The 13002-nt window shown below is 35.7% G+C and overlaps 1 protein-coding gene across 10 annotated transcripts in view; it reads right to left on the reverse strand.

Moving 5' to 3' along the window:
- DOCK9 (dedicator of cytokinesis 9) overlaps positions 1-13002 on the reverse strand; it is a 112627-nt gene that overhangs the window by 3628 nt on the left and 95997 nt on the right. For 5 of the 10 annotated variants that reach the window (XM_026668923.2, XM_026668920.2, XM_026668916.2 and 2 more), the window contains exons 43-53: positions 12506-12721; positions 12131-12188; positions 10817-10923; positions 9448-9570; positions 8707-8820; positions 7584-7619; positions 6776-6922; positions 6242-6452; positions 3797-3987; positions 3345-3445; positions 3114-3252 (exon numbers count right to left, since the gene is read on the reverse strand). In XM_026668923.2, coding sequence (XP_026524708.1) covers positions 3114-3252; positions 3345-3445; positions 3797-3987; positions 6242-6452; positions 6776-6922; positions 7584-7619; positions 8707-8820; positions 9448-9570; positions 10817-10923; positions 12131-12188; positions 12506-12721 — 1443 coding nt within the window. The remainder of the gene's footprint in view (positions 1-3113; positions 3253-3344; positions 3446-3796; positions 3988-6241; positions 6453-6775; positions 6923-7583; positions 7620-8706; positions 8821-9447; positions 9571-10816; positions 10924-12130; positions 12189-12505; positions 12722-13002) is intronic. The other 5 variants (XM_026668925.2, XM_087967306.1, XM_026668918.2 and 2 more) reach the window with 1 other exon arrangement.

The following is a 13002-nucleotide window of genomic DNA, read 5'->3' on the forward strand; positions in this document are numbered from 1 at the left end:
CCAGTAATGGCAGGTCCACCCTCCTTGCAGCGTATTATACTCAGACGTGATTGTCTGAATCCCATTCACACATTCATAAACAAATATATGCAGATTTTTCAGACATAAATCTCTCGCTTCTTATACTGTTTCCACACATAATAATTAGACTTATAATTAACTGTTGCTTTACAGTACAAGACAAATACTTGATATTTGTTAATATAGTATAGTTCCAGTGCAGGGGGAATTAATATGGAGGAGTCTGCAGCATTTAGAAGAATAACACGTTTTCACCAACTCCCTTTGAAAATGGTACTCCACAATACAAAGTAGAGGTTTTTTTTTTAAAAAAAAAGTGGTATAATCAGATTGCAAAGTAATAACAAGAGTTGCTCTCAAGTCCAAATATCTCCTAATCAGAAAAAAAATAAAATTCTCTGTATTGATTTGGGGAAGAAAGTGGTGGGCTGAACATGATTGGTTGGCAATTTGATCCATGTCACAGAGGTACTCCATGCTTATTGTAGGAAAATGATGTTTTTAAAATTATGTTGTGTTTAATTTAAACATATCAAGAAATAGCAAAAATATACAATGTGCTATTGTTGAACATGTGCTTACATGTTGTACAAACATAGTATTGACAGAAAATATTAATTTTACTAAGCAACTGATAAACAGAAATGTGATATTGGCAATATACTGCAGTAGTTATGCTGCAAATGTTACCATAGCTCATCTTAGACCCTACTGTTTATTTCATAGCAGGACAGCTTTGGGGAAAATGAGAGAAAAAGAAAATTGCCAAACTTATTTTTATGTCAGCTTTAAGGGAAAAAGTAAAATAAGGCACAACCTCTCTTGTTCAAATGTCTTCTCTCTCTCTCTCTCTCTCTCTCTCTCTCTCTCTCTCTCTCTCTCTCTCTCTCTCTCTCTCTCTCTCTCTATATATATATATATATATATATATATATATATATATATATATATATATATATATATATATATATATTTTCTGAGGTTCTGTGGTATTTGTATGTGGATCTTTGGTTATTCGGGTTCTCTCCCGCGTAAGATTCAAAGTATCTAGGCAACGTTTCGGCGAGGTCCCACTCGCCATCTTCAGGCTGGTGCTTTCGGCTTAGTGCCAGTGCAAGCAGTGTGTGACCGGAGCTGCCATCTCTCTCTATATACAAGTGGTGGGGGATGGTGTGCTGGGCTGGTTGGCTGTGCTGCAGCCTCTTGATTGGTTGATGGAGTTGATGTTGGTATAATGGGCTGTGTAATGGCCTTTTGTTGTGGAGATATCCTGGATCTTGTGCTGTCATCTCCTGGGTCGTTAGCCTCTTGTGTTTTAACGGCTTGGGTAATGGGTTGTGTGATGGGCTTGTGAGTTCTTTTGTTGTGGTATCCTGGGTCTTGCGTTGTAATCTCCTGGGTCGTTTGTGTTTTGATCTCTTTTCCATTAGCCTCCTGTGTAGTAACAGCTTGGGTAATGGGTTGTGTGATGACCTTGTGAGATTTATTGCTGTGGTATCCTTGGTCTTGTGCTGTGATATCCTGGGTCATTTGCTGTGTTGTGACTTCTTGAGTTCTTGAGGTGTAATTTCTTGAGTTTTCTGATGTGATGTCCTGAGCAGGTGGCTGTGATGTAGCATTTTGGGTTTTTAATATGGCTTTGAGTTTGGGGTCTGGGTCTGTGTTCGTTTGGCTTCGAGTTCGTGGTCGTGCCACATCTTCATGGTGGGGGTCAGTTCGCTTCATGTATGGTTCAGAGGAGTTTGAAGTGGGTAGTGATGCAGCTGCAGTGCGGCTTCTGGTCTGTGGTCGTGTCTCATCTTCTGTGTGGGTGTGAGTCTGATTTTTACGTGGAAGTGTGGTGGTGGCATCTTGTGTGGCCCTCATGGGTGTGGGTCTGGTGTCATTTATCATGTTGGGTACTCGTCTGTTCATGAGGGCGGGTTTCCAAATGGCTGGTAAGCGGGAGGTGTCATCTCTTTTATTCATGCTGTGTGGGCGTTTTTCTATCTCTATGGCTTCTCTGATTATTCTGCTGCTGTGGTGTTCAGTTTTGGCGATAGTTCTGGTATTTTTAAGGTCAATCTCATGTCCTGTGGCAAATCAGACTCACACCCACACAGAAGATGAGACACGACCACAGACCAGAAGCCGCACTGCAGCTGCATCACTACCCACTTCAAACTCCTCTGAACCATACATGAAGCGAACTGACCCCCACCATGAAGATGTGGCACGACCACGAACTCGAAGCCAAACGAACACAGACCCAGACCCCAAACTCAAAGCCATATTAAAAACCCAAAATGCTACATCACAGCCACCTGCTCAGGACATCACATCAGAAAACTCAAGAAATTACACCTCAAGAACTCAAGAAGTCACAACACAGCAAATGACCCAGGATATCACAGCACAAGACCAAGGATACCACAGCAATAAATCTCACAAGGTCATCACACAACCCATTACCCAAGCTGTTACTACACAGGAGGCTAATGGAAAAGAGATCAAAACACAAACGACCCAGGAGATTACAACGCAAGACCCAGGATACCACAACAAAAGAACTCACAAGCCCATCACACAACCCATTACCCAAGCCGTTAAAACACAAGAGGCTAACGACCCAGGAGATGACAGCACAAGATCCAGGATATCTCCACAACAAAAGGCCATTACACAGCCCATTATACCAACATCAACTCCATCAACCAATCAAGAGGCTGCAGCACAGCCAACCAGCCCAGCACATCATCCCCCACCACTTGTATATATAGAGAGATGGCAGCTCCGGTCACACACTGCTTGCACTGGCACTAAGCCAAAGCACCAGCCTGAAGATGGCGAGTGGGACCTCGCCAAACGCTTGCCTAGATACTTTGAATCTTACGCGGGAGAGAACCCGAATAACCAAAGATCCATATATATATATATATATATATATATATATATATATATATATTATATTTTTTGTCTGCACTAGATACACATATACAGCCAAGCAAACAAAAACCAAGATAGGCAAACTCTGGGTGAGATAACTGACATGGAGATAATGCTTCTTAACCATAGGATAATCTAGAGTATCTTGAATGAGGCTCAGTACATACTTGCTCATGCATAATTTCAGAAAGTTCTTTTGCCATCTCTCTATAGTTAGCTTTCATTTCTTCTTGATATTCTATCTGGTCTTCTTTTATAAGCCGTTCGTTTACTTCTAGAGCCTGCCCACAAGTTTCAATAAACTGTCTGAAATAAAAATGGAAGTAAAATAAAGTAAAGTTAAAAGCATTCAAGTATCTTATGTCCAAGGGAAAAAAAAAAATTTTCAGATTGCTTACCTGAAAATTTCCTTCAGTGATTTGACTTTATTGTCTGGATATCTTTTGGTGCTTGTATCATCCAAGAAAGCTCTGGCATATGCTAATGGACCAGCATTAACCTAAAAGAAAAATTGCTGTTCATTAATATAGGTTTTCCCCCCTTCTGCTATGGAGTGAATCCATAGCAGGGAATCTGCTCAGTGTCTCATGCAGCTCTTGTGTGATCTGCAACAGGATGAAATATGCCACCTGAATAGGGCTACTTACAAAAAGGATGCCTCATTGTAAGACACAGTATGACTCAATGCAGACCATGTCAAATCCATTCCTCTTTTTTAGATTAGATTTTGATTATTTAGGTTATTATTTTAATATAACGAATAGCAGGTGTTGAATAATAAAGGAAGGGAAATGGTTTAATGGTTAAAAAAAAAAAGAAATATACCAAATGAAAAATGTATGGCACTTACCTGGACACTAACACTACCCTGCAGCTTTAATTGAAGTTTGATCATATCAACTTCAGTTGATGAACAAAGTTGACGGAGTTCTGCATTTTTTTTATTCATTTCATCAATGGCTACCTCAATTGGATTTAAATCTTTGTACTGTTGATACATTATGGGAATCCGCTTTTTTACATATGGAAAGCAATTTATAACTAGAGACAGAAAACAATTAATATGATTAAGTATGTGGTTAATTTCAATCACAAAGTTTTGAAAATAAAAAAACCTTTTTTTAAAAAACTGATAATGCAATTCTTTTTATATTGGGACGAAGTAGATTTTGTCTAAAAATGCATATTCTAAAAAATCACCAGTTTGGAAATTAGTGTTCCTTTGTGTCCCGTCTGCAGACAATCCTTAATATAGCTATCCCTGAATAGCAAATAAGTATCAACAAATGATGTAATGCTTTTTTAAAAATGCACTCCTTATTTAGCATTTTTCCCATGAAAGGTGCGGCTGCAAGATTTCAGATCCCAGTTGCAAAATGAAGAAACTCCAGGTAGAAGCATTTAAAAAGTTATGGTAATGTCAAAATGTTCTTATAAACATCATGACGCCCTCATACAGAAGCCCATGTAAATGGCCTTGGACATGTAATCCCCTGTAATGTTTCAGCTGTATACTGGGTACCAGATTATTTCTTGGTGTAATTATATCCTTTAAGGCCACAATAACTGTGACCAAGGTAATAAATAAAAGTCTCCTCCTGTGTTAGTCGGCACATGGTAAGATGAATCCAGGGGTGGGGAAAAAATCCCAGCAACCGGTTTGCTGCGGTTTGCTGCCCAGTTGCTGGGTAGGCATGGCCATGGTGAGCGTGGCCTACTGGCACTTCTGGTAAGGCTGTTTTTCGCCTTCCTAAGGGTCTGGAGGCTTCCCTCGGGCCTCTGAGAGGGCGAAAACTACCTCTCCCGGGCTCTGGAGGCCTTCCGGAAGCTGGAAACAGACCAGTTTTGCGACTTCTGGTACTTCTAAGTAAGGGCGTTTTTCGCCTTCCCAAGGATCTACAGGCTTCCCTCGGGCCTCTGGGAGGGCAAAATGGCCTCCCCTGGGCTCTGGAGGCCCTCTGGACAGCAGAAACAGACCTGTTTCCGGACTTCCGGAAGGCCCGTTTTTCCCCCTCCCAGAGCCTCTGGGCGAACCCTGCACTTACCTGCATCGAAAATGGGCCACGTGGAGACTCCTGGGAGGGAGAGGTGGGGCACGGCCAGCTGGTTGGTTCAAATACCGGTTCAGCAAACCAGATGCAAATCTAACATCTGGTTCGCCTGAACCGGTGCGAACTGGTAGAACCCTGGATGAATCTATTGTAGAGCACTCTTGAGTTAAAAGGACTAGCATGGGAAGATTATAATTCTACTTTTTTCTAGGTTAGATTGCTTTGGTTTTTATCTTCTATCAACACAAATGCTTTAAAAAAAACTCTTTGATTCTACTGCTGCTAAAATGTATTTTTTCTTTATTGCCCTCTCATTTGTTCTTGTACTTCACGGTACTTTTTCCTGATTAATTTTTCTTGATTTTACTAATTTTCATTTCACTGATTTTTCATTTTTATTGTCTGTAATTGTATATTTTTACATTACTTGATTTATATAAATCAGCTGGTTCAAGTATGGTAAAAATTGAGAACAATTAACAGATTGTCATTAAGAAACTAGGAAGTTTTGGTTTCTTAGTGAGAAAAAAACATCCCTGACAGCTATCCAACCTTACTTAAGCAATCAATAATCATGGCGCAAGGGTAGTCATGAGCCAGCATATCATCTGGCCTTGACATATTAATAACTAAATTTATGGCAATTGAAATGGCATAAAAACTAAGTTCTGTCGGAAAATCAGCTCTTTGTAGGGCTACATTTGTTTAAAAGGACAGGATATGAATAAAAGACAAGACTCAAGCATGCACATAATGTGAATGTCTCACATACTGCCATAAATCAAAATATGTTTAAAAATGTGAAAAGATACAAAACAGTCTTTTCCATTAGAATTGTTGTAATTGATGCTTTAATGCCAGATTTAAAGACTACCTTAAGAGATGTAGACAACTTAGAACTACTTTCATATTTACAAGAATGTGACTAATTCCGTCAGGACTCCTAGCTAAACAGGTCAAGGTCAGCATAGAAAAATGTTTACAGCATACCCTGTATTAGTTTTCAACACTCATATGTTCATAAAAGTACCTAAATATAATTCATTATGACTGATTCAATCCTACTTATCCTTGGTAGGAATAAAAACCCTATACCAATTTCCTGCCAAATGGAATTGTGAGAGTTGGTAAGACATAAACACAAACCTTTAATAAGACACAGATTGCTCTAAATTTGAGGGGAACAAAATAAGTTTGGTGGGTGGGTGGCAGGAGAAACAAGAGCTGCATTTTCTCTGTATTACCTGTAAGAATGATGCGTCGCTTGCATTGCTCTTCCACCACACCTCGTCTTTTACCCAGCTGAGTAAAAGGCATTTCGAACATAAATCGGCGGATGTTGTGATTCCTTTCAAATTCCGTTTTTCTTTCCTGCAATTCCTTTTCTTCAAAATATGGAACTACGTGTGTAACTTGAATATAGGCATATTTTGAATCCAAATCCTTAGGATTTACCTTCAAAAAATTGTAGATAATACAATGCTCAGTTATGAATATATAGTTATTTATTTATTAATTTAAGGCTTGATAGAATATTTTCATGAGAACTAAAAACACTATTTTGTTGAAAAATTGACATAAAAACCGTGATGTATTCAGTAGTATTACTAAGCTCAGACTAGCTTTATTACAATTATTAAAACAAATGAAGATCTGTAAAGCCTTATTTTATTCTATTTAAACAATGGCAACAGATGATTTGATTTATTTATTAGGTTTACTGTATTTAGATTTTGTTACAGCTTCTTCAATTCTTATAAAATAATATGTGGTCCTACTTTGTCAGAATCCTGGATCATCCTGACATTTTCAGATCCAAATTTATCTGAGTAGAGCTTTTGTAGCCTCTGGGAAATTTCTGAAAGAGATGTGAGCTTAGGTTCTTTGTAAATATATTCTTTTCCATCCTCATCTTCAAAGAATCCCTTTAGAAAAAATAACACATAATAGTTAAGTTCTGATTATATCAATATTCAATGTGTAATGCAATGTCAGTCTTTAATGTCAAGGATGAAGGAGAAAAAATATTGAAGAATAAAGCAGTAGGGTTGCATTAAAATGAATACACACAGCTATATAATGAATGTCATAATTATATGTGATGTTAATGTTTTCAGGAACATACATTTTTCCAATATATTGTTTGTATGCCTGTTTCACATGCCAAAGCACTAGTCCATGTTTAAAAATTTGTGTATTTTGAAGTTTAACGAAACACTCTATAATATTTCATCATGTCATGCAGTACAACCCAATTGTGCGATTTTAAATCAAGGGTTAATTTAGCTGAATTATATCTTATTTTAAGGAAATGCTATAAATCATCATTGCTCACATATTCACTGATTTATTTATTTGAATAGGTTCCATGGAAGGTGAAACAGGTGTTTTCATCTAGAAAGCAGATCTATTGTTTTATAAATTACAGAAATAAATATCTGTATCTGAAAATGAAATGGTGCAGGGAATACAACATAGTATGCTTAAAATGCAGACTAAATTGACAACAATATCCACACCAGATTAAGCTTGTATGCAGTGATGATTACTGCACTGCTCGCTTTAAAAAGCAATATTTGTAATTACCTCCACATCTGTTTCACTGTCTGTAAACTGGTATTGCTATAGTCATAAGAGACAATAGAATAAATGGAGTGTTATACGTTTCAGTCCTGTCATAATTTAATTTCTATCACCAACACATATTTTTCTCCAATAAATGCACATACACATATACTCGTATATACACAATTTACTTTATTTGGTTGCAAAGGAAATATATATATGTTAAAATAGTGAGTATGCCTAAGTACAGAGGTATCTTTTCCAAGTGAAATTATATATTTTCAGAAAAATTGAAACAAAGATCAGAAAAAAAAATCTTCTCCATATCAAAACACTAAGTAATGTGCTTAATAATTTCATATTGATATTAGTAGAAAACTTACCGCTGCCTTAAGAAAGTAATCATAAAGAAAAAAGAAAAAAGCATAAAGTTTACTGATGAAGAGATTGTCCTTTCCAGAATACAACTGTTAGTTCTATAAACATTAATTGAAAGTACATGCAAATAGAAAGAGATACAAACAGGTTTTAAAAGTATGCTGTTAGAATACAGGTAGACCTTGCTTAACAACTGCCCTGTTTAGTGACCATTCAAAGTTACAATTCTTGCTGAAAAAGTACTTTACAACCAATCCTCATATTCATGATCATTGCAGCAGCCCTGCAATGGCATGATGAACATTTGGGCACTTTGCAATCAGCAGGAATTTACGACCGTCAAGAACATATCACAGTCACGATTGCCACTTGTACACTTCACAACCAACTTCCAAGAAGCAGACTCTATGGCAGGGGTCCCCAAACTTGGCAACTTTAAGACTTGTGGACGTTAATTCTGGGAGTTGAAGTCCACAAGTCTTAAAGTTGCCAAGTTTGGAGACCTGCTCTATGGTAAAGTTGGCAGTAAAATTGAAAGTCACTCTCATGTGTTGTCTCACTTAACAACCAGGGCAAGCTGTTTAACGACTGAATGAGAAGGGATGTATGCCCATCACAATCATATGAAGTTTCATTTAATGACTGCAATCGCCTAGAGATGTAGTTGCCAGACCCAATTGTGGTTGCTATGTGAGGGCTACCTGTATGTTGCATTCTTCAGGAGTTTAATTGGCATTGAGCAAAAACTACAACAGATAATGCTCACCTGTCCAAAAAAGGCAACTCTGAAATACGTTCCCAACAATCTCTTTCCTGTGTGCATAACTTCAGTAACTTTGCTATATGCCCGGTGCAATGTGTCGTACAGATGAGCTAATTTCTAAAAATAGATGCGAAATGTTTTTATAAGTAAAGACATTAATACATTTGGGTTATTAGAAACAGAATAAAATGTATTATCTACTTAAGTTTTAAAAATTCAAAACTAGGTTTTCTTAAACTAGAACAAAAAAGGGTTTAATGTTAAAAATAACTTTTTAAATTATTAGCAGTGACATTTGTTGAAATATCTAACGGTCCCAGTTTCATTAAGTTAGGCAGGACTATATAACAACTGAAAAAATTAACTGTAAGCATCTCAAGTCTATAAAGATATATAGAAAAAAGGTAGTCTTCTTAATGAGCTTTGACTATATGATAAACTATGTGCTCAACTATGAAGTCAACTCATTGCACTGCAGAATCCCCATGGTCTGTTGTAAGTGTGGATCACCGCTGGAGCACTGCATTTGGCATAACTTTGAAACATGTTGGTATGTAGATTGGAGGGGGGGGAGTTTGATCATTGTTTTGAACAGTTGTTAAATGGCCTGTCGTTTCTCAAGGACTACCTGTATGGTCGGCTAGTCCTTGGAACTGGGCATTATTTTTGTACAAGTTGAATGTACTACATCATTAAACAGTATAAAAATAAGTCTCTGAAGTATTTATAGATTTAAATTAATACCTCAAAATCTCTTCGTTTTTCATAAATGGGAATTATAAGTTTATATATATCAGCAATCAGTTCATAACGTTCGGCCTTCCAAAGACCATCTGCACATTGTTCCAATAATTCCATCAATATTTCCTAGTTACAGAAAGGATGACAAGCAAACGGTCATTATTAATAGAAATGAATCTGTACCAATTTTATGGAGAAAAAAATAAAAATATAGATGCATTTTACACTATCTATTGATACATCTATCTACCTCATATTTAAGCACTAGCAATATACAGCAAATATTCTAATAAAAAATTGCTCAAGAAGCAAACAGGGACGGCAAGTAACATTCAAAATTTTTATTTTTTGTAATTTATTATTTTAAATTATTTGATTTATATTTTTAACTCAGTTTGATCTTTGTTTGATTAATATACTGCAGAACACCACATTCAATTCTTTTATTTTAATGTCAAAAGAATTTTCCATTTACCTCCATTTTCTTAGAACAAAATGGCAGAATCAATATATATTAAATTAACTGATAACATATCAGTGCATTTTTGTATTAGTTTATCATCAACTTGATATCAGTATTCCTAGAATAGATATATATATCTATCTTTAATAGGGTCTAGAGTTCATGTAATTATCATAAGATAAAGTTCAGGACTCAGCAGAGTACATGCAATAATTATCAGCTAAGCTAAGCATTTATTGCCTATGTGGCAAAATGTAATAATCTGAAAATAATAAACAGTAGTTTTTACAGAAAGATTAAATCCAGATATTTTTCTAGAATAATTGATAGCAATGTTGTTATTTTCATTTAGGTGGCATGTTTACTTATTCATACAAACTATTTCTTGATCATATAACAAGCTCTTTTAACATTCTTAAGTACAATATAGCAAACCATGGGTGAAGCTCTATGCAGTATTAACAATGTGGAAATGTGAAATTTTCATATTTTTTACAAGTTGCATTAATATTATCAAATTAAATTGACGTGATAGAAAACTACCAGGTTTTAGCTTGTTTCCTTTGTGATTTCATTCTCTCAACTCTGGAACATCATACATTATTTGTTATATTTGGTAGTGAAGGCTTGTTTCATCATTTGTAAAAAGGTGAGTTTTAAAGGATTTCACTAACTCTTTCAGAGTCTCATTTTAAATTTTAAAGCACTTTTCTAAAAAAAAATGTATGTTTGTTTGATTGTTTTTAGCAATAAATGTACAGCTTAGGAACTGTAATAAATAAATAAATGAATTAAAAATGTAATGTTATTTGACAGCCCTATTTGGGCAAGTCAATAAAACAGATATTTCAGAAGTCAAGAAAATCAAAACGATAATGACTTGTAAGTATATAAACTAAGTTTGCATACTTCATTAAAGTGAACACCTTGCATCCCCACATCTTCCATCATTGAGGCCTCTTCATCTATATTTGGAGTGATTACTCTGAAACTGCTACAACCTTGTCTAAACATTCCTAAACATATAGGAAAAAACACGAAGAAAAATGCACAAATTAATCTGAAACAATTAGGGAGAGAGAGAATGTAAATCCCACAGATGAATAAAAACGGTCTCATAGCTACTGGTATATAGTTCAGCTGTGAGTTTTGTACAATTGTATCAGGATATATTTAAAAAGTGGTATGTATCGAATATTGGGAGTATTAAAAGTATTTGTAACATTTTCTTCCAAAAAATGAGTTCAAGTGACTGCTGTTCTTAAAGAAGACTACAAAAGAATTATTTCATGGTAACAAGAACAGCAACAAGGAAATTTTGTCAAAGAACCTATCAGAAATGACCTTCCAAGATATCTGAGTCTCAAGTCAATTCTACAAGGACACCTACTAGTTAAGTAACATTCCATGGTTTTTCATGACTAAGACTGAACAATACAAAGTCCTTTTATATGAGACAATTTGGGAGGTGGGTAGTATTAAGGTTCACTCCACCCAGAAATACACGTATTATGGTGTTATTGTCATAGCCAGAATTGTGTGAATTGTCTCTGGCATATCATGGAGGTGCTTTAAGCATTATGGGTGCATCATATCGAAAAATAGTTGTGAAAATAATGCCTCAGTTTTAGTTATTTTCCTGTAAATTTTATAGTTAAAGAGATGCACCAAATTTAGGAAAATAAAAAATAGCCTTTTCCTCTCTTGCTCACCTTTATGACCTACACTTCTCCATGTGTTTACCACAACTGCTGTCTAATCTGCATTGAGCCATATTGTCTTATTTTAATATATAGGCTTCCAAGGGCATATACAACCTAGGTTTTTGCATTTGGCAACATGGCAATGTTTCAAAACCACTAATCCTCAGCAGATTCTTTTGGATGCTGTATAGGCCGTGATTTAGACGCAGTTAATATTGCCATATTTCAAAGGGCACCTGAAATAACTTCTGAAATAGAAATGTGCTTTACAAAAAGTAAAGAACTGCTTTTTTCCTATGTAGCCATATGTGTTTCAGATTTATTTATTAGACTGTGTGATGAACTACGTGCTCGACTATAAAACCAACTAATTGCCTATGGATTCTGAGAGGCCAAAATAATTTTTAAAATGCAGGTAAAGATCGAGATTAACAGAGTTGAAATAATAAACTTAACATTCTGTATTATTTTTAATATATTTTAAAATATTTTACTGCCCCAAAATAACAATGATGCATACCTTTCCGTAGAAGGTATTCAGCCACCAAAGCTGCTACATGAACATAGCACATTGCTGCCTATATTATGAATAGAAAGAAAGGACACTTATGATAAATTTGGGATTGTAAGGTTTAAGCAATGGAAGAGGCAAAAAGCACTAAGCTATTTGTACAGGAACTTATTTCAGAAAAAACATCACTATTTCCACAGATAAGAGCAGACTGTTCTTCAAAGGCAAATATATAGATAATGCAACTTTCTCCTTAAGCTGAAATGAAGTTTCCCACGTTTTTAACTTTCTTGTTGTTTAAAAAAAATCTAATTACTACTACTTTTTGTTTAAATTGTGAAACAGTACCATGATATCACTTTAAGGTACTTTCTTCTTGTTTACCTCTGAAAAATCTCCATTTTTAACATGAATTTTTGCCATGCTATCCAGCCATGTTTTCCTCAGCTCAGGTGTACTAGCGTAAGACTTTGCCAGACTATACTGAAGATCCACTAGCATTTCTGGATCATTCTCATGTTCCTTCATTTGTGCAGTAGCCATTAGGACTGTACGGATGCGTTTTGTCAGATCTTTTACATCAGAAGGAAAGGTAGTGTGCTATAATTGAAATAACATGATAAATAATGTGAGCACAAACAAGGGCCACAAAAGATGAGTAAACTGCAATGTATACACCCAATATAGATAGAAGTCATCTTCAGGCATTTGCCTGAAAGCACAAAATGAAAAGCATAGGGTGGGTACAAATGCTAATTCCATTCCATATTCTCTTCAACTTCCATGTGTAAAGTTGTACTCTGAAGAAAACAACTCTTTGCAGTATTAGAAATTCAGACCATGCAAATATTCTGAATACATTTAAGGAACTTAATGTAAAC

Source organism: Notechis scutatus, chromosome 5, assembly GCF_049901735.1.
Source record: "Notechis scutatus isolate UNSWTSFEM ecotype Mainland chromosome 5, rNotScu1.2, whole genome shotgun sequence".
Classification (NCBI taxonomy): Eukaryota; Metazoa; Chordata; class Lepidosauria; order Squamata; family Elapidae; genus Notechis; species Notechis scutatus.